This window comes from Phyllostomus hastatus, unplaced genomic scaffold (genome assembly GCF_019186645.2).
Source record: "Phyllostomus hastatus isolate PE091 unplaced genomic scaffold, TTU_PhHast_1.1 phas_contig_17, whole genome shotgun sequence".
NCBI classification, from domain to species: domain Eukaryota; kingdom Metazoa; phylum Chordata; class Mammalia; order Chiroptera; family Phyllostomidae; genus Phyllostomus; species Phyllostomus hastatus.
This window is the reverse complement of record NW_025333664.1, coordinates 37412325-37437761: the sequence shown is the minus strand read 5'-3', so window position 1 is coordinate 37437761 and position 25437 is coordinate 37412325. Positions and strand designations below refer to the sequence as shown.

General features: G+C 40.0%; 1 protein-coding gene across 1 annotated transcript in view; it reads right to left on the bottom strand.

Moving 5' to 3' along the window:
- PCSK2 (proprotein convertase subtilisin/kexin type 2) overlaps positions 1–25437 on the bottom strand; it is a 359378-nt gene that overhangs the window by 12649 nt on the left and 321292 nt on the right. The window contains exons 9-11 of the mRNA XM_045832582.1: positions 12879–13094; positions 10440–10540; positions 242–469 (exon numbers count right to left, since the gene is read on the bottom strand). Coding sequence (XP_045688538.1) covers positions 242–469; positions 10440–10540; positions 12879–13094 — 545 coding nt within the window. The remainder of the gene's footprint in view (positions 1–241; positions 470–10439; positions 10541–12878; positions 13095–25437) is intronic.

The window sequence follows — 25437 nt, the reverse complement described above, 5'->3', positions numbered from 1 at the left end:
CACTGAAACATTTAACACACCTACAAGCAGAAGTTCTTAGTTACAAATTGTGTTCTGTGTAAGTGGCACTCCCCCACCCTGAGTTGTGCAGTGCTATAGCTCTGCCCGAAGTTGGTTTTCCCTGAATCAAATCCAGCTCATCTCCCTGACATGGAGAGGGAATCTGATATTGACCCCAATGTCACAGCACCATCCCTGGACCATTTCCACATGCAGCAGAAGAACCCCTGCTCCCACTTACTCAGGGTCCTGCACCAAGCCTCCCACACAGTGGAATCTTTCCGGCACGGTTTTCCAGTCTTTAGCCATTTTCACCATGGCGCCTGCATCAAGGACCCCATACCCAAATAGGTGATTAAACTCCAGGCCGACCCCATTCCGCCGCCACTGATGAACCTCATCATGAAGCTGGTTTCGTTTCGAGGTGAGCACAGTCAGATGCTGCATGTCTCTCCACGTTAGATCTAGGCTGCAGACCAGAGGCAGAGAGAGTTTGAGAACAAGGCAAAAGGGAGGGAGAAAGACACAATGACTAAGGTAGGGCAAAAACCCCTTGTAAGATTTGGAACACATACGGAACCACCAGGTCAAGGGAGAATTTCCATGCTTTTTAAAACCATTATGTATATATATATATATTTATATTTTTTATAAATATAAAAACTTGTCTTTTTTACTGAAATTTATTTCAAATGTCATTCTTATACACATGCACTGGAATGACTAAAATGAAAAGACTGACAACACTAAGTACTGGGAAAGATGTGGAGTAACTGGAACTCATGTACTTTGTTGATAGGAGTGTAAATCATTGCAACCACTTTGGAAAACTATTTGGCTGTGTTTTCTAATGTTGTCCATATACTTAAGCTATGGTCCAGAAGTTCTTAGGTCTGTATACCACAAAACCCTGTGTTTATATTCACCAGAAACATGTACTAGAATGTTCAAATGTCCAAACTGTGAATACCTCAAATGCCCATCCAGAGGAAAATGAATAAATCAGTTGAGGTGTACTTATAGAATGAGGAATACTGTAAAGCAATAGAATGAATGAAGTACTGCTACTCTGAATAATATGGATGAATTTCACAAATAGAATGTTGACCTATGGAAGCCAGACACTGAAGAGAATATATTATATTATTCTACTTGTTTAAAGTATAAAAGCAGGCAAAACTAATCTGCATTGTTAGAGGTCACATTAATGGTTAGTGTTGGTGGGGGAGGGGACACAAGGGCCTTCTGGGTGCTGGCACTACTCTGTTTTTTTTGATCTGGGTGTTGGCTACGTGTGTGTGTTTTATATGTAAAAATGAGGTTGTTACTCTTCAAGGGCAAAGATAGTATCTTCTGTACATTTTTATTGTTAGTTTCCAGGGCACAGGACAGTCATTGGCACATGGTTCAGCAACGAAACAAGTCTACCTGCAAATGCCATTATTTTTGGAAATTAGTGTCTAATATTACTTGGTGTCTGTGTTTTTCAAACTTCAAATCATGATCCATCTGTGGGCTAGGAAATCAACTTATTGCACATTACCTACCGGGGATGTACCTAAAAACCTTCTGGTGGGGACATTTAAAATTCCACTGCTTAGGCCATACCTCAGACCAATTAAATCAGACTTTGCAGGAGTAGGACCCAGGTATTAAAAACTGTTAACACTTCCCAGTTCATTCAAATAGAAATCTAAGGTTGAGAACCAGTGATTTAACAGATGGGACTATCATTGAAAAATGAATGACATAGAAAAGAAGAACAGTATACATTTCATATAATATGGAAAACTATTTTTCTGATGTAACTTTTAGTGTGTGTGTGTTGGGTTGCAATGCAAAATTTATTTCTCACTGACTGTCATGGTAAAAAAAAGTTGAAAAAATCCATATTCTCTTCAGAATTCAAAGGACTAGAAACAACATAGCTCATATGATAAAATTTTAACACATGCAGTGTTCATTGGTTTGAAGCTTTGAATCAGATCCCAAAAATGTTTTTTTTTCTTTTTATTGTATCTATGAGATAATGGATGTTAACTAAACATATTGTGTTAATCATTTCACAATATATGTAAGTCAAACCATCATGCTGTATACCTTAAACTTACATGTATAATGCTGTATGTCAATTATGTCTATATAAAACAAACAAAAAAAAGTGAGAGGTGTCATGAAAGGGGAGCTAGAATGCCAAGGGAGCCAACAGGGGAGCCTGTGTTATTCCACCAAGGGGGTCTCAGACTGTGATCTTCATCCCCTGTATAAGAACCACGTGGGGGTACTGACAAATGCAGATTCTGGGCCTCAACCCTAGCTCTTCTGAATCAACGTCTTGGAGGTTGTGAGCCTTTGAAGTTGCACTTAAGACAACATTACGATTCTTCTGTGCATAGATATATGAGAACATTGGTCTAAGATGGCAATTCTCAACTTTAGCTGCAAGTGAATCATACATTAAAAAAATAATGATATCCGACAGGACCCACAGATGTTGATTTTGTGGTCTTTCCAACATCCAGCCAAAAGCTTAAGCAAAGCTGGTCCAGGGGAGTGGTTCCTAACTTCTTGGGCAGCAGTGGGATGTTTCTTAAAATTTCAGCTTTTCAGGCATGATCCTGGAGGTTCTGAATCATGGACCTGACCTGGGCTTGGATATTTGTTTTTAACAAGCATGTCAGGGCTTCTAATTATCAAGAAATTTGATAAACTAAAGGATCTCTTAGGAAGTGGCATTTTAAGCCAAGGTCAAGGGGACAAGCAAAAGTGACTGAGTGATAAAACAGGGAAGGGGGGAGGTTCTAGGGGAGAGAAGATTCTGGAAGGATATAGAGATGGACGATAGCAAGCATTGTGCAGGTGACTAGTTTAAGAAAACAAAGTAATGCAGAAGCCCCAAGTATGACAGGGAGGGAGAATTAGAAATTGTAAGTGGGAGAGGATGACAGGGTGTTCACCCACATTAGAACACTGGTACTTTCTCTTGGTGACAGCCAGTAAAGGCAGAGGGAGATATGATCTGATCTTTATGAACAATTCCTGGGAGAATGGACTCGAGAAGTGTGGGACTAGAAAGCAGGACCATACTAGTCAGAGGCTGCTGCAGGAATCTGGCCAGGTATGACCATAAGGAACATAGCTGGGAGCTGTCACAAGGCCATGCATGAGTAAGTCCTAGGTGAATTATCAATAAAAACTGTTATGTTTGCGCAGCTGGAACATCATGGTTCCAATCATCCATAGGACCTGTGATATTCCAGAGATAAATAAATAGTAGTAGATTGGTCCTAGGCCACTCAGAGTGGGCCAGATTGCTCTGGTTTAGAGTAAGCACCCACAGAGATCAAAGTGGAACCCAGGGCTTCTAGAGGAGACAGGATGGTTACATATTCATTCTGAGTGGCCAGGGCTCCAAAGAAAGAAGTCACTCAGGACACTGTGGAGAAAATCTTGGACAGATGTGGCAGAAGTCTTGAGTGAGGAGAGTATGTGGCTCTTGGAAAAGGCAGTCCAAAGCCCAGGAAGAGACTGGCCTCATGTGGCTGAAAGAAGAATCTTGTACCAGGGAGACCCAGGAAGCGCTGTTTCTTAAACCACCTAAAGCTGGTCCTGGCAAGTGAATTTATATGTTTAAGATTGTTCACCTGTGTATAGTCAGCAGCTCTGCATCTCCTACAGAGCCCTGCACTCACCAAAATTTATACTTGGTTTACCAACTCCCTGCTAAGAAGAATAAAGTACAAAATAATGACTTTTGTTTTGGAGTTCTCTATTTGTGAGGATTACCCCTCACTGCTATATTTCAGAGTTCTATTTATGGTATTAAATTCTCCTGGACCCAGTTTTCCTCCTAATGATCAAGACAACAAAGGGAATTCAGGAGAGAACATGCATCTTTCGAGAACTTGCAAACTGAAATGTTTTAAAGAGGTTGCAGTATTGAGGTTGGAGAAATGACTTCTGCTAACATCTGGTAAATCCTAGAAGCCAATGGATCTTTATCTGAACAGAATAAGGTGTGTGAACCCGAACAAGAGCTTCATTCCTCTGGACCACTTTCTCTTTGTGCAGAAAGGATGTTTGGAGTAGTAAAGATCTGTTTGTTTTCTTCCAGCATTAAGATTCAGAGTCTATTCTCTAAACTCTGATAGGATTATAAACCAATTTCACAGGCATAGATTATTTCCAGTCTGAGAAAAATAATGCATTTGTAAGTCAAGCTGGTGTTTTTCCACAGTCTATATCTGTCTAACTACTATGAACTGTGAAGAAAAGAAAACCCAGTTTACTTGTTGCCCTAGTATAGCTGTGATGTGCCAAACCTCATCTTGAAGAAACTGAAACTTGATTTTGTGCATATCTTTTGAGGAAGAGTCAATTCATTTGGCCTATTGCCCTGGGTAGAATGAGTGGTGAGACCTTCAGCCCAGATGGTGGCCCTTCCAAATCCCATAGTTTGGCCAAGGGAAGATCCCGGGGTTGGAGCCCAGGATCCCTAGGGTTTAAATATCAGGTTTGCTGTTTTTCAACATGGTGAATTTAGATGTGAGTTTAATAATCCAAGGCTCAGGGTTCCCATGTATAAAATAGGGATAAAGGCATTGGAGGTTTGCTATAGGGTGTAAATGTAAATCATTGTGTGAAAAGTAGCTAGCATGGTGCTGATCACCTAATAAAGAATTCATTATTGTTATTATTATTAATAAAATCTATCTCATATACTGAGCATTAATATAACTTAAAAGAGAACAGACCACTATTTCCTCAAAAAATACTGGTCACAATATTTAAAAGTAAATGAAATATTTTCAGCTTTCAGGCATATTCAACCTTCAAACAAACATGTATTCAATTAAAAATGCACTTTCCTATAGGCATGATTTTTTGGAATCAATCCTACAATATTTCAGGAAGTCATAGGAGAACTATTGATGATCTAGCTTTCTATTTTTCAGATAAGACAACAGGGATCCATAGGTGATTGCCCATTTAGTTGCTGGAAGGAAGTAGCAATTCTCTCTATCACATCTATCTTCCTTCTTTATTAAGAAAACCTCACTTTTATTCAGAACAGCAATGTTAATCAGCTACAAAACTATATTTCCCAGCCTTCCTTGCCATGTAGGGTGGTCATGTGATAGTTCTGGCCAATGAGAAATAAGCAGAAGCCACTGGGTGGAGCTTTTTGGAAAAACCATTCAAACTAGGCTAACTCAGCTGATGGATTTCTTTTTTCCTTCGCTCTCCTCCTTTTTCTGCCTGAAATGTAAATGCCATGACGGGTTCCAGCAGCATCTAGAGAACATGAAGCTGGAAGGGGAAAAATCTAAAAAGAGCTGGATTCGCTGATTTCCAGCAGAACCTAAGCTTATCCTGAATTTGTTATCTTTCACATGACAGAAAAATAAAATCTTTTCAGTTTAGCAATTGTTATTTGAATTTCATGTTTTCAATCTTGATCTAATACCAGCATCTAATCAGAAGTTGAGTCTAGATATTTGCATTCTGCACAACAGCACCAACTCATAGGTTTATACAGCCATTGCCTTACTGGGTGCCACACACCAGTCCACAGATCATCAATGGGATGGCTGCTGATGTAAATCTTGGAGTGGGTTGAAAAGACACATTGTTGGGACATTCATCCCTAGGGATTTGTATTTAATGACTCATGGTGGACGGTAGGGAATCTATCATTTTCAAAACTCCCCCTAGTGCTCAACTTCACTAATTATCAGGGAAATGCAAATTAAAAACTACAGTGCAATTCTTCTACACTCATAAGCATGGCAAAGTGTAGAAGACTGACAATGCCCAATGTCACAGGGTTGTGGAACAACTCTAATTTCATACACTGCTGGAGGAAGTGTCAATGGGTACATCCATTTTGGAAAACAACTTGGCAGCATCGGCTAGAGCGGCACATATGTATTCCCCTAACTCAGTATTTTGATTCCTTAGTTAACACCCAAAAGAAATGTGTCCATAGATTCACTAAAAGACATGTACAAGAATGTTCATAGCAATATTACTCATAACAGCCCTAAAGTGGAAAAAACCCAGGTATCTATAATGGAGTAATATTCTACAGTAAGTCTGAATGACCTATAACAACACACAATAGCATGAGGAAATTTCTCAGACTTTCAGAGTAAAAGAACACAGACTGGCACTTAGGTAACAGTCTGCTATTTGATTTGGGTGCTGGTTACATGGATCTGTTAACCTTGTAAGAAGTCATTGAGCTATACCTAATATCTGTACACTTTTCTCAGCATCTATTATACTTTGATAATGAGTTTACATGTAAAAATCCATCCCCTGGAAGGCCAGTTTTGGAAACATTGTTCTATTGTAATTGGGTGCTGAGCTAGAGGTACCCCAAAATGGAGAAACCCCCACACCTATCACTTGGATTGTGGGGAAAGCAGAGCAGGCCATTGAGAATTACTTTGCATATCTAAAGAACTTGGCCAGTGTTTTAGTAATGCTAAAAGCTGTGCTTGTTGCTAATGGCCTGGTCATGGCTCTAACCTGGTTGCTGCACCTGTGTGAACAGCTTGGTGGTGGTTCCTACATCACAGGGCCACACTTGCCCAGACTAACAATGGCAGCTGGGAATGGCAGAAGAGACCAGATTATAGGCAGGTATAACCCATTGTGGGAGGGGTCAGAAATAGGGTTATGGAGGAAGATCTATGCTAGGATTTAAACCCAGGGCAGGGGCAGTCAGTCTCTCTTTCTACCATGCTGTCTTGGCCATGCAGTTTGAAGGGCCCCCACCATGAGGATATGGTTTTGGATTAAGAGCAGGAACCTAGCTGATCATGGAAGGCTGGCAGAAGTTGAAATGCTAAAATGGGAATCTATCTAGCTAAGATACAGACTTCTATTTCTTTTCCTGAGAGATGGTACCTCTGACTGGCCTGGTTTGTCAAGGGGAGGCAGGACTGTGTGTTTGTGGGTATTTTTTGTTTCTAAGGGGCATGAGATTTAATGGCAGAATTCTGTCATTATTCTAAACCTGTATAACTTTTGAATAAATATTTCTTTTCCTTTTCATAAGATGCTGGCATTGGGAGTCATGGTTCTTATTGACAGCAGGCAATAGAACCCAGAACTTCTGTTATACTAGTCCAATGTGTGGGCCACATTACTATGGATAGTTCTTTTGAGCCCAAAATGTGCCTCTTGATGACATCTGCCCCTCAGACCTATTTCAGACCTCTAGGACAACACAGAAAGCCCCAGGTCATGGAGAGAACCCCAAATATTGGAAGGTGGCAGTTACCACACCCCACATCCACTAAAGAAATTCTTTGAAATTTGGTCATACTGGGAAAAGTGAACAAAATTACTTGAAATGGCTTAAGAAGCCATTTTCAAGCATTTGGCATTTAAAAACAGTGGTGACTGGGCATGACAGAGAAGGGTTTCCTTTTCTCCCTGGAGTCATGGGGGTGGTTGTTCTCCCTCTTGCAAAGTCCTGATAGGCATATACTGGGACAGGATAATTTGCTTACTGCATTCACATTGCTTAAAAAAGCTTTGTTTTACTGTGCCTCTGGGAGGGAAAGAGGCCTCAATTGCTGTCACATGTGTCACCAAGGACTCCCAGTTGCCTTGTCTCATGATAGAGAAAAGCTGTAGGAACTGTTCCTGGAGAGTCTTTCTCTCCTCATCCCTCTGGGCTCTCTCTTGGGGATATTTCTTGTTGACTAGTGGTTTTAACTGTGGACTACTGGAGCCCCTCTGCCTACAGGTGTAGAAAGCCAGAGGTGCCTGGAGTTTACATCCCAAGCCATGATTCTCAGCCAAGGACTGGTCAGCACAAGAACATGGCAGCACAGCTCACTTGCCTTGAGGGAGAAGAAACTCCGAGGCATAAAAGTTTATACTGCAGAACTCCCCATGGGATCAGGCTGAGGCTAGAACTTCTGAAACTGCATACTTTCTTGGTGTTTCCCCATCCCTAACCTGTTTCTTCTATTTCCTTTTGGTCTCTCCTGGGAGTCCTTCCTTAAGAAATCACTTGCAGGAAACTCATCTCAGAGTGTTTTCCAACTCAGATCGTTGGTATTCTGAGGGATTTTAGGACTGGCATCCAGTCCTAAAACCTGTTCTTGAAATACCTCCTGCCAGCTATCCTTCTTCTCTGCTTTTCTGCTTCTCTACAATAGAGAGATTTAAATTCACGGCCATTGCTCTAAAACAAAGTGTGCCTAAGTGGTGTGTGCCCTCTGCTCTGTAAGGATATCTACAAGTGTGTGCTCAAGAAAACTAGTGCAGAGACCATGAATCTGTCTAGAGATCCAGTGGCCTTGCTCTATCACTTTGATTTATTTAGGTTGTCCCTTTGCATGTGTGTAGGCCCCGGCAAGTGGATTTTTGCTTGTCAAAATCCAAGGAGACTGAGTCAAGTTCTGTCCTTTTCGATTTAAAAGAAAACCAGAAATACCCTCTTGCTTTGGGAGCATTCCTGTTCCTGATTTCTGCCAGACTAAGCGGCAGGCAGCAGGCTCAACTTGTCTGCTTCCAGATGGAGTGAACAAAGCCAGTGCAGGCTCCAGGGCCCAGCAAGCTCTGAGAGTAAGAGTTCATCTTCAGGAATGCATGTAATCTGTGACTAAGTTTTGATCTCTTTGGAACTTACTAGGCACTTATTAGGAACTCTTTGACTAGTGTCCATCTCTTGATGTCCTAAAATTTCCACCTGACTTTTGTTAAAAGAATTGAAGTTTGACTTGATCCAAAGAGAGTAGTCTCTCCCAATTTGGGACTTTATCTGTAAAAGGAGGATGATTATGCCTTTTTTGGCTTGAAAGCAGAGGATTGGTCTAGATAGTCTTTCAAAGTCCCTTCCTATTCTAGGAAGTAATTCCTGCCTCTTTTGCAAATCAAAAAATGAATGTATGGAGACAGACAAGCAGGGTTGCCTGGAGATTGATGCTCAAAGCTTCAGTTGCCTAGCAACAGCAGAGGGGCCTAGGTGGGGACTTAGCTCTGCTTCCCCAGAAGTATGAATCCAACTTCTCACAAATTGCTGGTCCTGCATTCTCACACAAATCCCTATATGGTGGGTATTTGCACTCACACTGAGTACATGGTGCCTGAAGTCCACATGTTCATTGCTCAAACACAAGGCTAGCCTCTGGCTTGCGCTAAGAGAATATCGAATAGCAGGTAAACGAATGCCTCAGCTGATATTTACATCCAAGGTGTGCCCAGCAGCAGTGACATGTGGCCTCTCTGTGGGATGGTGTGAACAGAGAGGATGATATCCTCTTACTCTTAGCTTGGAAAGTTTTCTAGTAAAGCCCATTTCTTGGTCTATACTCTGTGACTTTGACTATCTTGTCTCAGTATTAAAAAGTGAATTCACCTTGTAAGTTAACAAATCTTGAGTGGGAGCACCCTGTTTGACACATGTTCTGAAATACCTTGGTAGATACCCAACTTGGCAATGGTTTCTTTTTTCATTTAGCTGATTGCATTACTGGCGTAAAATAGCTAAAGAATTATCCAAACAATAAAGAGAGGTTGTTATAATGAAAAATATCTACATACTCCTATTTGGTACCCAAGTAAGTGACTGATATGTGTGGTTGGGTGTTGGGGTCATGTACTCTCCTAGGGATGTATTCTCCTAAGGGCTATTGCATCGACATTTCTTTTCCCTTCAGGAAGGAAAGGCGGTCCCAAAGAAGGAGAAATAAATAGGTTCAGCTAAAGCTTGCCAAAAGGACAGGCCATTAAAAAGAAACTATTTCTTTACATCTAAGATTCATAGAGAGATTCTGAGACATGTTGAGCCAAGATAACTGATATGTGAGTGATCCCTTCACAGCTCTTCTTAACGGGGGAGAACTTCTTAATGATCAACCAAGTTTTAAAAATCTTTCACAAAGAGCCCTGGCTAGTGTAGCTCAGTGGATTGAGTGCTGGCCTGGGAATCACAGGGTTGCCAGTTTGATTCCCAGTCAGGGCACATGCCTGGGTTGTGGGCCAGGTCCCCACTGGGGGGTGCATTAGAGGCAACCACACATTAATGTTTCTCTCTCTTTCTCCCTCCCTTTCTCTCTGTCTAAAAATAAAAATAAATAAAATGTTTAAAAATATTTCACAAAAAGAGAAACCTCACTTTCAATGTTTGTGAGAGCCAGGTTTTCCTTAAAATTATGTACTAGCCACAGGACTTCTCCTATCTCTGTTTGTCTGTATGATCCTCAAGTGCGCCTATTGTAGTTATGGTGTGTGTGTGTGAGAGAAAGAGACTTAAGGCCCATGGCTCATTTAGAAACTCCCACCAGAGTTCATTGACCCTGATTGTTCACAATCTCTTGCACCTATTTTTGCCTCCATGGACACCTGGTGTTGGGTGGAGAGACACATTAGTCGACCCTGCAGAGATGGCCCTTAGCCCCAATCTGGAAACATACTTAGCCTCTAAAGCCAGAGCAAACACTCCAGCTGCCTCTGGAGCTGCTGCAGATGTCCCAGAATGCCTCAGAGTACAGTTGCCATACAAATCTGTGGTTGCCTGAAAGGGAAGATGGTGAGTAATGAGTCACAGTATTTTAGACAATACAATATGGACCAGAGAATTATCTATTTCTTTTACTTAAATTCTACCTTGTTCTGAAGATAAAGATGAAGGTAAGGAAAAAGTTAGCACCCATGCATATATTTTGCCATACATTTTATCTGTATTTCCAGCAGCCCATGCAAAATGGGAAACACAATCAGTTATATTATAGTGCCCACAAGATACAAGCAAGTTCAGAGAAGCATATCTGCAGCTATTCCAGACTAGAGAGACATTTATTTTCTGGATCTTAAAATGAGACACAATAGGTGGAGAGTCACAAGTCAGTATCACCAGGATAGTCAATAGTAGTGGGTTTTGTTGCAATGGGATTAACTTTCAAAAAGCCCAAGGGCTATTGCATCAATATTTCTTTTCCCTTCAGGAAGAAAAGGCACTCCCAAAGATGGAGGAATAAGTAGGCTCAGCTAAAGCTTTCCCAAATGGATAGGCCATTCAAAAGAAAGTGTCTCTCTCCATCTAAAATTCATGAAGAGATTCTGAGACATGTTGAGGCAAGATAACCCACATGTAAGTGACCTCCTCCACAAGTCTTCTTAAGGAGAGAGATCTTCTTAATGATCAAGAACTTTTACAAAGAGAAAAACCTCACTTTCAATGTTTGTGAGAGCCAGGTTTTCATTAAGGTCATGTACAAGCCACAGGAATTTGTCTTCCTCTGTTTGTAGGATCCTCAAGTGGGCCTACTATCTTCAGGAACAAAGTATCAAGGAGGTTTAAAGGCATATGGTGGAGAAAAATTACAATATTCAGGGAGAACTCAAGGCCCTTCCCCAGCTCTAGTAAAAAGAGAGTCATAGATAATGTTGAGGACAAAGCAATGCCATTGGGAGGCCTTTGGGGTGGGGAGTAGAGCTTCTGGGGGATGAGAGAAGCACTATAAACAAAACAGGATTGGGGCCTCCCTCACTTGTCCCTTTCTGTTCTGTTCTTCTCCCTGTTGGCCTATTCCTCTCGTAGGATTGGAGAGGCTGAAGCCTACTTTACTCAGAAGGAGCTGGCACACTCTCTGTCATCCCCCTAAACCAGGTGGAAGCCCAGGAGGGCTCATGGAGGGATCCTGGTCAAGGTCTGTGTCTCCTTTAGGAAAAGGCATCTCCTGGCTCACATGAGAGCCTGGCCAGCTCACCAAGGTGGAGCTCGGGTGGGAACTTGGAATAGAAGCACTGGTTGGTAATGAGTGTGTTCTGAGTTTTTGTCTTCCTCCCCTGGGAAGCCCCAGCTGAGGTAGTGGCCAGTCAGAATGTAACTAACTCAGTATTGAACCACCTACTAAATTCCTGACTTGGAGGTCTGAAGAAAGGCTGCTCTGTTAGTAAAATAGCCAGAGAGAGGAAGAAATCCAAAAATGTTCATTATACTCAACAGGTATTTTTTTAAAATGGCTTGGAAAATTTAGCATTATACCTAGTTACCTAGAAAGGAAGAGCTACTCAGAAAAGTGCAGTAAATAGCCCTTGCTGGTGTGGCTCATTGGATCGAGTGCCAGCCTGCAAACCAAAAGGTCACTGGTATGATTCCCAGTCAGGGTAAGTGCCTGGGTTGCAGACCAGGGCCCCAGTAGGGGGCACACTATAGAAAACCACACATTAATGTTTTCTGCCTCTCTTTCTTCCTCCCTTCCCCCTGTTTAAAAATAAAATAAATAAAGTAAAATAAAGATAAGTGCAATAAATAATGTAAATCTGTGATTCCTAATCTTTTATTTTCTCAATCACTGATCCATTTTAAACTGTGATGAAAACCACCACTCTTTCCCTGAGAAAATACACATGTGCTCAATTTTGGGAAGTTTATAGATTCAGTAAGGACCATGCATGGATGCTATTTTGTAATTACTGTAATATGAGGATAGGTTTTTGGTTCAAATAGAGAGGTGATGTGGTGACTCGGTTCCTTATGTTAGTTCTCCTTATTCTTGATCTGCGGGGCAACTTTTTGATAGACCAGACTTTACCATTATTTGTAAATCAAAACAATGAACACGAAAGACCATTTGTGGAAAATGAGCTGAAAGGGGATCATCTCATCCTTGCTTTCAACTTGCATACCTTATGACTTATGTACAGCAGAAAACATTAATGTGTGGTTGCCTCTAGTGTGTCTGCCTTGACAACAAAGCATTATCAGGCCTGAAAGAGATGTGCTGACTTTTTAGGGAAGTGGATAGCTCCCTTTCCTTCCATGACATCACGGCATCCTTGAATGACATCATAGTGCCAGTGCATTCCACAGCCTCAGAGAGGGCCAGCCTCAGAGTGGTCACACTCACCACTCCGGCCTCGGGGTTTCTCTTTCTTCCATTGCTAAAGGTGGAGGCCAAGGTGGAGGAGCAGCTCTCATCGTACAAGGCTGTCCTGCCGTCATTGATGGCCGAGTTGATAGAGATGGTCCACATGCTCGAGGCATATCCATCGCAATTGCAGTCGTCGTAGCTGCCGCCGTCCCCAGAGGCCCACACATAGATGCTGCCTTTGCCGCCTCGGCCCTGTGGGAGGACAGAGGAGATACTGCCAACTCCCATGCGTGTGGGCACTGGGGGCTGCAAGAGGTTCCTGCCAGGGGTTGGGGGTCCTGGCCGGGGAGTGACTGGACTTAGGCTTTGTGAGAGCTCAATGAAATGACTGGATTCTGCTCTGTCTGCCCATGAAAACCACTATTGTCTAGTAGGACACCGTATTTCTTTTTTTTTTCCAGGAAGGATTCAGTATATAAAGTCATCCAAATTTAAGCTGGGGATAAGGTGATGAGAAAAACTGGAAGAATCTCTGTAACATTTACAAATGAACTACTTTTAAAAAGTCAAAGTATATGGAAAGGAAAATGAAAAAAAAATCCCCATAGGTGTAATCATTATCCAATTTTTGTGTATCATTTCAGACATTTTTCAGCAAAAAATGTAAGTATATGTTTATACTTAGCTATATAATATAGAAAAATATTTATCTTATTTATTTTATATGGTCACATATCTTTTGTATAAAAATTTATATATATCTAGACATTGTAAATATGAAATACGTATTTTATGCCAAAACATATATTACAAGCATATGTATATATACATATGCATATGTGCTTATGCATGTGTGTGCACGCACACACATATATGTACATATACAGGGTGGGGCAAAAGCACATTTACAGTTGTTCATATGGAAAATAATATAATAATTATAATCCTGGCTAGTGTGGCTCACTGAATTGAGTGCTGGACTGCGAACCAAAGTGTTGCCGGTTTGATTCCCAGTCAGGGCACATGCCTGGGTTGCAGGCCAGGTCCCTGGTAGGGACCATGAGAGAGGCAACCACACACTGATGTTTCTGTCCCTCTCTTTTTCCCTTCCTTCCCCTCTTTCTAAAAATAAATAAAATCTTTAAAAAGAAAAAAGAAAATTATACAATAATTAATAGGTAATAATACAAGAATAAACTTTAATGTACTCACAAGTGTAAACATACTTTTGCTCCACCCTGTATATACAGGTGTATGAAACATATGTAGATATATGTGCACATATATGTATAGCTATATATACATGTAAATATGTGCCTATATACATGTATATATTTTTTATTCAATTGGATTATACTAGAATTCTTTTAAACATGGCATTATATGATATTTTACTTATGCAGAGGCACACCAAATATACAGAAAAAGTCTAATATGATCAAGTAAAGCAGAGCAAAAATAACTTTAAACACATAATGATATGCACAATGTTATTACCATATGCTAATTAGTTATAAATCCCAAGCTTATTTATAAATACCTATAGTTAGCCTTGTTTTTCTGGTTTGAGCAGAACTTTTTTTCCCTGTTTCCTGTCTTCTAGGAGTATTTTCTCCACTTTCACCACCCAGGAGTGGCCATTCCTTTTGGATTCCTGTGTTCTGATCCAGGGTGATAGGGCTGGTGCTATTCTGTTTTCCCTTATGTGCTGAGTAGAGGAGAGGAGAGCAGCATTGCTGTGTAGGAGGTTAGCAGCAGGTGTATAGCCTCCCCCTTCTCCATAGCTTGGCCCAGGCCACCAGGAAACCCTCTAGGGGTGAGAAGACAGAAGCAATGGTAGAGAAAGATTGTCCTTGCATGGCCACCAGGGATCCATGGTCCTGACTCACTGGTTTTTCAGGGTGGAGATGCCAGAAGGAAAGAAGATGACTGAACTACTTTCAAGGTCACTCTGTCTTCTTCCTGACTATGAGAAGCGACATTTAAATTGCTTCTAACAGGATCTGGAGTTAATTAGCTTGTGATTGGTTGAGTTGATATGTTACAATTATTTATTCAATCACTAGCTGAGAACTGTCCTCAGAGTCTTTGGTAAATCTTTGTTGGAAAAACTCCACCAAAACAAGCAACTGCTCACAGAAATGAAGACAAAGAGGGAAAGGGATCATCCTTACAGCTGGTGCAGGGGATCGCACTCTCAAATAGACTCAAGTATGGGCTCATTGTCAAGAAATGGCACCCTCTGAAAGTGAAACATATGTTGATGAGGGTATATGGATCTCTTCCCTGAATCAGTTCACAGGTGGGTAGCTAGTGAGATGAAGCCACCTTTGCTAAAAGGAAATCAATGCTTGGTGTAGACAGTGTGGTAGATTGATAGTGACTAATTTTTCAGGGTTCTCTCTGTTCATGCCCCTTTATGTGTTTGCAGTCCTGTCCACCAAGAGGAGAGGTCCACTTCCCATCCTTTGATTTGGGGATGGCTTATTGTCTTCCTTTGGCTAACAGACTATGGTGGAAAGTGATGCTGTGTCATTTCTGAGCACAGGTCTCAAGGAACCCTATACACTTCTCAGAACTCTGTTTGCATCATGGGAACAAATCTGACCTTACTTGCAAGTTGATGACAGATAGAGCCCAGTCAAATTTACTGCCCTAGCTCACAACCAGTAACTGCTAGACTTACAGGGGAGGCCATTCTACACCAGTCTGTACCTCTCCCTCTAGCTGACCACAGATGCATGAGTGAGCCCAGCTCAGATTAGCTGAGGCTAGTCCAGATTGGCAGAATAACCCAGCTGACCTATTGACCATAAGCACACTTTAATAGTGGTTATTTTAAGGTGCTGAATTTTGGGGCAGTAGCTCACTGATACAAAGAGAGAAACTTTGAAGAGTAAGTGGCAAACATTAGTTTTGTATTTCAGTACATATAAGATTTGCCCACAAGGACACTTTGATTCCTAGGAATATTAAGTTTCATTTTCTAAGGAAGATAGAATAGGTGAGACTAATTACATTCTTGTTTCTAATGACTGGGTATTTAAGATGGGCCAGTGAGGAAAAAACCCTAGTTCTGGGGGCAGATGAGTGGGGATCTATAAGAGGACTAAGAGTTGGTTATAGGAGGGGTCTGTTGGTGGCATGTCACACTTTCCTGTGATAAAAATAATATAAACAGAGCCACTTTACAATAGAGTCAGAACTGCCATCCCAGAAGATCTGGCTTGTACCTCTCACTTCTTAGGGCTTTAGAATGTTAAATAGGGCATAAGGCCACACTGCATTTCAAACAACTGTTTGAAAAAATGACAAGAAAGCAGATACTGTGATTGCAGACTGAAAATGAAAAACATTCTTTAGAATTAGCTTCACAATGTTAGCTTATCTGCACCTATAGAAATTTCTTCCTTCTATTGATGTAATTTTTCTTCTTCCCTTTCTCATACATATCCCTTGCCTTTGCCTCCTCATCAGAGCATTTTGGGTTTGTACCTGAATCAGTGCTTCCTGAATAGCTGTTCTTTTGGGTCTCAAATAAATGCTTGTTGCCTCTCACTTTGGCCTTTTCTTTTTAGGTTAACACTGTTAAAATGATGTCCCAAGATCCAGTTCTGCTTCCAGCTTCACCTAAACAGAAACTAGGCAGCAATCAAGATACAACAACTATGACCCACATTCAGGCAGTAATCAGTTGTAGGATACAATGGAAGAAACTAGGATGATAAATACAGCAAGACTTCATGGCACTTTCTCTATGTCAGGGACTGCTCCAAGTACTTTATATATTTACCTATTGGATCCTTACAGCAATCCTATGTGTCAGTGCCATTTATACTAGCTACGCAAAGGATAGAAAACTTAGGAAGAAACTCAACAAACTGAAAAAAAAAGCTAAGTACTAAATAAGATTTTGAAAGTCTATGGAAGGACAGATGACTTGACCTGTTGGAAAAAGACATCAACACATCATGTTCTTGTATAGACAACACTACAGCAATGTCAATTTTCCCCAAGTTAACTTACAAATTCAACGTCATCATAATAATTGTATTGTATCATTTGAGATTCAGTTGGGCAAACATTGCCATACTGGGCCGTTCAACAGAGGGAATTTTATCTAGGGAACAAGTGGTAAAGAAGAGCCAAAAACCCAAATGGGACATGGGAGATCACTCAGGAATTAAATTGGGAGGAGATGGTTAAAGGGCCTGAATTGTGGGCAGCAGCTTGGCCCATGAAGGTGGGCTGTCCTTTGGAGGTTTCCCACCCTTACTCTTCAGTGCATGGTCAGAGAATAGAATGGCAGACCTACCTTCATTCTGGACACTGGAATTGCCTGTTCCCTTTCTATTTCCCTAAGTGCATTTTTTTTGAATTTTTAAAAGTACATTATTTTATGGTATTTTTTCCATTACCATTTATCCTCCTTATTCCCTCTTCCACATCCACCTACCTCCTTTACCCTGAAATCACCACACTGTTGTCCATGACCATGGGTCCTTTTTCTTTTTTGCTTGATCCCTCCACCCCCTAACCACCCTCTCACTAGAGATATCAGCCTGCTCTCTATCTATGAATCTGTCTCTATTTTGCTGTTAGTTCAGTTTATTTATTAGATTCCACATATGAGTGGAATCATATAGTATTTGTTTTTCCTTTTTTCTTTTTTTAAATATATTTTGTTCATTATGCTATTACAGTTGTCCCATTTTCCCCCTTCACTCCCCTCCACCCTGTACACCCTCTCCCACCCATATCCCCCCCTTTAGTCGTGTCCATGTGTCATACTTATAAGTTCTTTAGCTTCTACATTTCCCATACTATTCTTACTCTCCCCCTATCTATTTTCTACCTACCATCTATGCTACTTATTCTCTGTACCTTTTCCCCCTCTCTCCTCCTCCTACTCCCCTGTTGCTAACCCTCCATGTGATCTCCATTTCTGTGGTTCTGTTCCTGTTCTAGTAGTTTGCTTAGTTTCTTTTGGTTTTGCTTAAGTGTGGTTGTTAATAATTGTGAGTTTGCTGTCCTTTTACTATACATGTTTTTTCTTTATCTTCTTTTCTTAGATAGGTCCCTTTAACATTTCATAAAATAAGGGCTTGGTGATGATGAACTCCTTTAACTTGACCTTATCTGAGAAGCACTTTATCTGCCCTTCCATTCTAAATGAAAGCTTTGCTGGATAGAGTAATCTGGAATATAGGTCCTTGTCTTTGATAACTTGGAATACTTCTTTCCAGCCCCTTCTTGCCTTCTTGTCTCTTTTGAGAAATCAGCTGACAGTCTGATGGGAACTCCTTTGTACGTTACTGTCCCCTTCTCTCTTGCTGCTTCATTTTTACCTTGGTTAATGTAATTATGATGTGCCTTGGTGTGTTTCTTCTTGGGTCCAACTTCTTTGGGGCTCTCTGAGCTTCCTAGATTTCCTGGAAGTCTATTTCCTTTGCCAGAATGGGGAAGTTCTCCTTTATTATTTGTTCAAATACGTGTCCAACCTGTTGCTTTTCCTCTTCCCCTTTTGGTACCCCTATAATTCGGATGTTGGAACGTTTAAAGATGTCCTGAAGGTTCCTAAGCTTCTCCTCATTTTTTTTTTTTGAATTCTTATTTCTTCATTCTTTCCTGTTTGGTTCTTTTTTTCTTCCTTCTGGTCCACTCTATTGTTTTGAGTCCCAGTTTCCTTCCATCACTATTGGTTCTCCGTGCATCTTCCTTCATCTCTTTTATGGTATTTTTTCATGTAATTTGTGCCCCAAATCAGCCAGTTCTGTGAGCTTCCTGATCACCAATGTTTTGAACTGTGCATCTGATAGATTGGCTATCTCTTGGTTGCTCAAAAGGATGGGTCCTGGGGCATTGATCTGTTCTTCAGTTTGAGACATGTCTCTCTCTCTCTCTTTCTCTTTTTTTTTGGTCTGGTAGCTCCTGTTACAGTGAGGGGTGGAGCCTTAGGTGTTCACCGGGGCTGGGCACCCCAGTCGCTAGATTGTGAGGTTGTATGTGGGGGTGGGGTGGGGGAACAATGGCAGTAGCTCCATTCTCCCGGGACCTCAGTCCCTTCCCTGGGATCCTGGGCTTTGTGCTCTGCCCTGCTCCACAATCGCTGTCCCACTGGATCTGCTAGCTGCTGCCTTCACACTCAGGGTCCGCCCGCTGCGATCTTTCACGCCCCGGATGCCTTACATGCTCCCGGTTGCCTTATGTGCCCAGTTCTCCCTGTTCTCCACATGCCGCAACCCGCACCCAGCTGCTCCTCTCCACCCCTCCTACCGGTCTGGATGAATGGGTCTACTTCAACTTCTTGGCTGTCTGACTTCCATTCAGATAAATTCTCTATCACTTCTCAGTGTTATTCTGCCTCTAAATTGTTGTTGTTCTAATCTTGGTTGTGCGTGGAGGTACGGTGCATCCACCTATGCCTCCATCTTGCTGGAAGTCCACCACACTTGTTTTAATAACAGTGTTATTGTGAGAATTCCAATGAGATAATCTGTGTGGATAAGACTGGGTTATTCCAAACATTAACATTTTTATTTTTAAAAAGCATGCACTAGCCTGTTTTCTGGTCCTCCATTTTGGATTTAGCTGAAGATGGTACTCTCTGAAAATTTTCTTCAGGCTTGACCCAAGGCCCTGTATACCCTCAACTGAACATCGCACACTGGACTGAAAAGGTAAAATATCCAAAAGTCAGTCTTTCCAAAATGATACCATATGATGACAGGCTTAATACCAGCATTGCAGCATCTCTATTGGCTGTCAACCATGTACTCATTCTTTCTAATGGAACCATAATTTTGTTAACATTTCTAAAACAGACTCCCTGCCATCTGAGTCAGAGAAAACTGACTCTGTGCCTCGGTATTTTTTTTTCTCTGATTGGCTTATTTAGCATAATGTTCTCCAGGTGCATCCATGCTGGTGCAAAGGGTAGAATTTTCTTTTTTACAGCCAAGTAGTATTTCATTGTGTAACTATACTATAGCTATTTTATCTAATCATCTACTGATGGCCACTTGGGCTGCATCTAAATCTTGGCTATTGTAAATAAGGCTGCAATGAACATAGGGGTGCTTATATTCTTTTGAATTAGTGTTTAAGGTTTCTTTGGATAAATTCCCAGAAGTGGAATCACAGGTTCACAAGGCAGTCACGTTTTAAATTTTTTGAGGTAACTCCATACTACTTTTCACTGTGGCTACACCAACCTGCATTCCCACCAACAGTGCAAAAGTTTTCCCCTTTCTCCACATCCTCACCAGCGCTTTTTTGTTGATTTATTGGTGATAGCTATTCTGACTAGTGTGAAGTGATATCTCATTGTGTTTTTTTTAAAGTATATTTTATTGACTATGCTATTACAGTTTTCCCAATTTTTCTCCCATTACTCCCCCATCCACCCTGTACCCCCAACCATAGTACATTCTCCCCTGCTCAGTTCATGTCCAGGTGTTGTACATATAAGTTCTTTGAGTTCTCTGTTTCCTATACCATTTTTGACCTCTCCCTATTTAATGCCTACCAATTATGCTGCTTCTTCCCTGTACCTTTCCCCGCTCATTCCTCCCTTCTCCCTCCCCACTGGAAGCCCTCTATGTGGTATTCATTTCTTTGATTCTGTTCCTGTTCTAGTTGTTTGCCTAGATTTGTTTTCATTGCTTTTCTTTTTCTTTTGTTTAGGTTCATTTGTTGATAGTTGTGAGTTTGTTGTCATTTTACTGTTCATATTTTTTGTCTTGTTTTTCTTAGATAAGTGCCTTTAGCATTTCATATAATACTGGCTTGGTGATGATGAACTCCTTTAACTTGACCTTATCTGGGAAGCACTTTATCTGCCCTTCCATTCTAAATGATACCTTTGCTGGATAGAGTAATCTTGGATGGAGATCCTTGCCTTTCTTGACGTGAAATACTTCTTTCCAGCCCCTTCTTGCATGCAAGGTTTCTTTTGAGAGATCAGCTAGTAGTCTTATGGGCACTCCTTTGTAGGTAACTCTCTCCTTTCCTCTTGCTGCTTTTAAGATTTTCTCTTTATCTTTAATCTTGGGCAATTTAATGATGATGTGCCTTGGTGCATTCCTCTTTGGGTCCAACTTCTTTGGGACTCTCTGAGCTTCCTGAACTTCCTGGAATTCTATTTCCTTCACCAGGTTGGGGAAGTTTTCCTTCATTATTTGTTCAAATAAGTTTTCAATTTCTTGCTGTTGTTCTTCTTCTGACACCCCTATAATTCAGATATTGGAATATTTCAAGTTGTCCTGAAGGTTCCTCAGCCTCTCTTCATGTTTTTTGCATTCTTGTTTCTTTGTTCTGTTCTGGTTGGATGTTTATTTCTTCCTTTTGCTCCAAATCGTTGATTTGAGTCCTGGTTTCCTTCCTGTCATTGTGAGTTCCCTGAATATTTTGCTTTATTTCATTTTGGGTGTGCTTCATTTGTTTTTTCATTTTTCCACCAAGCTCAATCACTTCTGTGAGCATTTTGGTTATCAGGGCCTTAAATTCTCCTTCAGATAGGTTGGATATCTCCTCATTGCTTACCTCTCTTTCTGAAGTTTTGCTGTTTTTTTGTTTTTTTGTTTTTTCATTTTGGCCCTATTTCTTTGTTTCAGCATACCTGTAAAGTTGTAAGAGGGCAGGGCCTTAGGTATTCACCAGGGCAGGTCAACCCTCTTTGCTGCATTGTGGCACTGTCTGTTGGGGAGAGGCCAGAGAGGGAACAATGCAGCATGCCTGCTCAGCTCTAGCCCACTTCCCAATGAACCCTCATATGAGACTGGAAATTTCTCCCATGGGGGCAACCTCTGCCATAGTCCACAGTCAGCTCTGAGTCCCAGTTTCCAGATTAGCCTGCCCCACCTCTGCCTTGCCGTGGGTTCTCTCTGTCTGCCGTCTTACTGGCCTGTTTGGGCTGATTCACTGTTTCTCTAATTCTTTGGTTGTCAGAGTTCCATGAAGTTAGATTTTCTGGCACTTCTGGTTGTTTATTGATTTTATATTGGTTGTTATCCTTTTTTTGGTTGTGTAAAGAGTGAAGGGTTTCTACCTATGCCTCCATCTTGGCTGGAACTCCTGATATCTCATTGTGGTTTTTAATTTGCATTTCTCTGATGATTAGTGACCTGGAGCATCTTTTCATATGCCTATTGACTATCTGTATGTCCTCTTTGGAGAAGTGTCTATTCAGGTCCTTTGTCCACTTTTTAATTGGATTGTTTGTGTTTTGTAAGTCCTTTATAAATTTTGGATATTAATTCCTTATCAGATGTATTGGCAAATATGTTCTCCCATTTGGTGGATTGTCTTTTTATTTTGTGAGAGTTTCCTTTGCTGTGCAAAACCTTTTTTTGTTTGATGTAGTCCCATTCATTTACTTTTTCTTTTGTTTCCCTTGCCTGAGGAGATATATCAGAAAAAAATGTTGTTATGAGAAAGCCCAAGATTTTACTGCTTATGTTTTCTTCTAGGATTTTTATGGTTTCAGGTCTAACTAAAGACTAAATGGATTTAAGTCTTTAATCCATCTTAAGTTTATTCTCATGTGTGGCATAAGAAAGTAGATTAGTTTCAATTTTTTTTTGCATTATTTGTCCAATTTTCCCAACACCACTTACTGAATAAACTGTCTGTAGCCCATATTATGTCCTTGCTTCCTCTGTCAAATATTGACTATAAAGGTTTGGGTTTATTTCTGGCCTTCTTTTCTGTTCCATTGGTCTAAATGTCTGTTTTTATGCCAGTACCATGCAATTTTGATTACTATGGCCTTATAGTATAGTTTGATATCAGGTATTGTGATTTCTCCAACTTTGTTTTTCTCAAGATCACTGTTGCTATTTGTGGGCTTTTGTGGTTTCATATAAATTTTTAAAAATATTTCTTCTAGTTCTGTGAAATATGTCATTAATATCTTGATGGGGATTGCATTGAATCTATAGCCTGTTTTTGGTAGTATGAACATTTTAATGATGTTAATTCTTCCTATCCATGGACATGGTATGTGTGTTGACTTATTTTGTAACTTCTTCAATTTCTTTCTTCAGTGTGTTATAATTTTTATAGTACAGATCTTTTATATCTTTGGTTAAATCTATTCCTAGGTATTTATTCTTTTTGAAGCAATTATGAATGTGATTATTTTCTTAATTTTCCTTTCTGATAGTTCATTATTGGAATATAAAAAATACAACTGATTTCTGGATATTAATTTTGTATCTTGCTACTTTACTGAATTCATTTATCAGTTCTAGTTGTTTCTTGGTGGAATCTTTTTGGTTCTCTATGTACAGTATTATGTCATCTGCCAATAAAGACAGTTTTACTTCTTTTCCAATTTGGATGCCTTTCATTTCTTCTTTTTTTTCCAATTGCTATAGCTAGAACTTCCAGTACCATGTTGAATGAGAGCAGTAAAAGGGACATTCCTGTCTTGTTCCTGGTCTTAAGGGAAACACTGGAGTGCATTTTTGCCCATTGAGTATGAACTGGCATTGGGTTTGTCATATGTGGCCTTTATTATATTTAGGTACATTCCCTCTCTTCTCACTTTGTTGAGAGTTTTTATCATAAATGGGTGCTGGATTTCATTTGCTTTTTCTGCATCTATTGATATGATCATGTGGTTTTAATCCTTCATTTTGTTTATGTGGTATATCACACTTATTTTTTGGTAAATGTTGTACCAACCTTGCATTCCTGGGATAAATCCCACTTGATCATAGACTATGATCTTTTTGATATATTGCTATATTTGGTTTGCTAATATTTTGGCATCTTAGCCAAAGAGGGTCTTAGCATCTATGTTCATCAGGGATCTTGGCCAATAATTTTCTTTTTCTGTAGTGTCTTTATCTGGTTTTGGAATTAAGATAATGCTGGCCTTGTAAAATAAGCTTGGGAGTCTTTGCTTCTCTTGAATTTTTTGAAATAGTTTGAGAAAGAGAGGCATTAGTTCTTCTCAAAATGTTTGGTAAAATTTACCTGTGAAACCATCTGGTCCTGAGCTATTGTTTGTTGGGTGTTTTTTGCTACTGCTTCAGTTTCACTAGGTGTAATCTGTTTACTCAGATTCTGTGATTCTTCCTGATTTAGTTTCACAAATTGTTTGTAGGAATTTATCCATTTCATCCAATTTGTTAGCATATAGTTGTTCAAAATATTTTCTTACAATTCTATGTATTTCTTCAGTGTCAGTTGTTATTTCTCCTCTTCCATTTCTGATTTTATTTATTTGAGTCCCTCTCCTTTTTTCTTGATGAATCTGGTTAAAAGTTTGTCATTCTTGTTTATCTTTTCAAGGAACCAGTTCTTGGATTCATTGATCTTCTGTATTGTCTTTTTTTCTTAGGCTCTATTTTGTTTATTTCTGCTCTGATATTTATTATTTCCTTCTTTCTTTTTTTTGTTCCTTTAAGTTTAAAGTTAAATTGTTTATTTGAACTTTTCCTTTTTTTTTTTTGAGATAGGACTGTATGCTATGAATTTTCCTCTTAGAATTGCTTTCCCTGTTTCCCACAGATTGGGTTATTGTGTCCTCATTTTCATTTGTTTCAACATACCTTTTGATTTCTTCCCTGATCTTGTTGTTGACCAATTCATTGTTTGATAACATGTTATTTAGCTTCCATGACTTTGTGTGTGTTTACAGTTTTTTCCCTGTGATTGAATTCTAGTTTCATAGCATTTTAGTCAGAGAAGATGTTTGATATGATTTCAATCTTCTGAATTATTGAGACTTGTTTTGCATCCTAATGTGTGGCAATCCTAAAACATGTTCCATGTGCACTTGTAAAGTATATATATTCTACTGCTTTGGAGTGAAGTGCTCTGTAGATATCAATTAAATCCATTTGATCTAGTGTGCCATTAAAGGCTGTTGCCTGCTTGTTCATTTTCTGTATGGAAGGTCTATCTATTGGTGTTAAAATCCCCTCCTATGACTGTAATTTTGTTGATCTCTCCCTTTATGTCCATCGAGATTTGCTTTACATATTTAGGTGCACCTATGTTGGTTGCTTAAATAATTTTTAGGGTTATATTCCCTTGTTGGGTTTTCCCTTTATCATTATGTAGTGTCTGTCTTTGTCTCTTACTATAGTCTTGGTTTTAAAGTGTATTTTGGTGGATACAAGTTCTGCTACCCCTGCTTTTTTCCCCCTTTACATTTGTATGAAATGTATTTTTCTATCCCTTTACTTTTAGTTTGTGTGTATCTTTTGATCTCAGGTGGGTCTCCTGAGGAGAGCATATATTGGGCTTGTTTTCGTATCCATTCAGCTACCCTCTGTCCTTTAATTGGAGCATCTAAGCCATTTACATTTCAAGTTGTCATTGATAGATATGTATTTATTGAAATTTTATGCTTTAACTATTTTCCTGTTGTCATTGTCTTCTTTTTCTGCTTTCTCTTCTTCAAGCAAGCCCTTTACCATTTGTTGTAGCACTGGTTTGGTATTAACAAACTCCTTTAGCTTTTTCTTGTCTGGGAAACTCTTTATTTCTTCTTCAATTTTAAATTGCAGCCTTGCTGGGTAAAGTAGCCTTTCTTGTAGGTCCTTGCTTTTCATCAACTTGAATATTTCATGCCAATTCC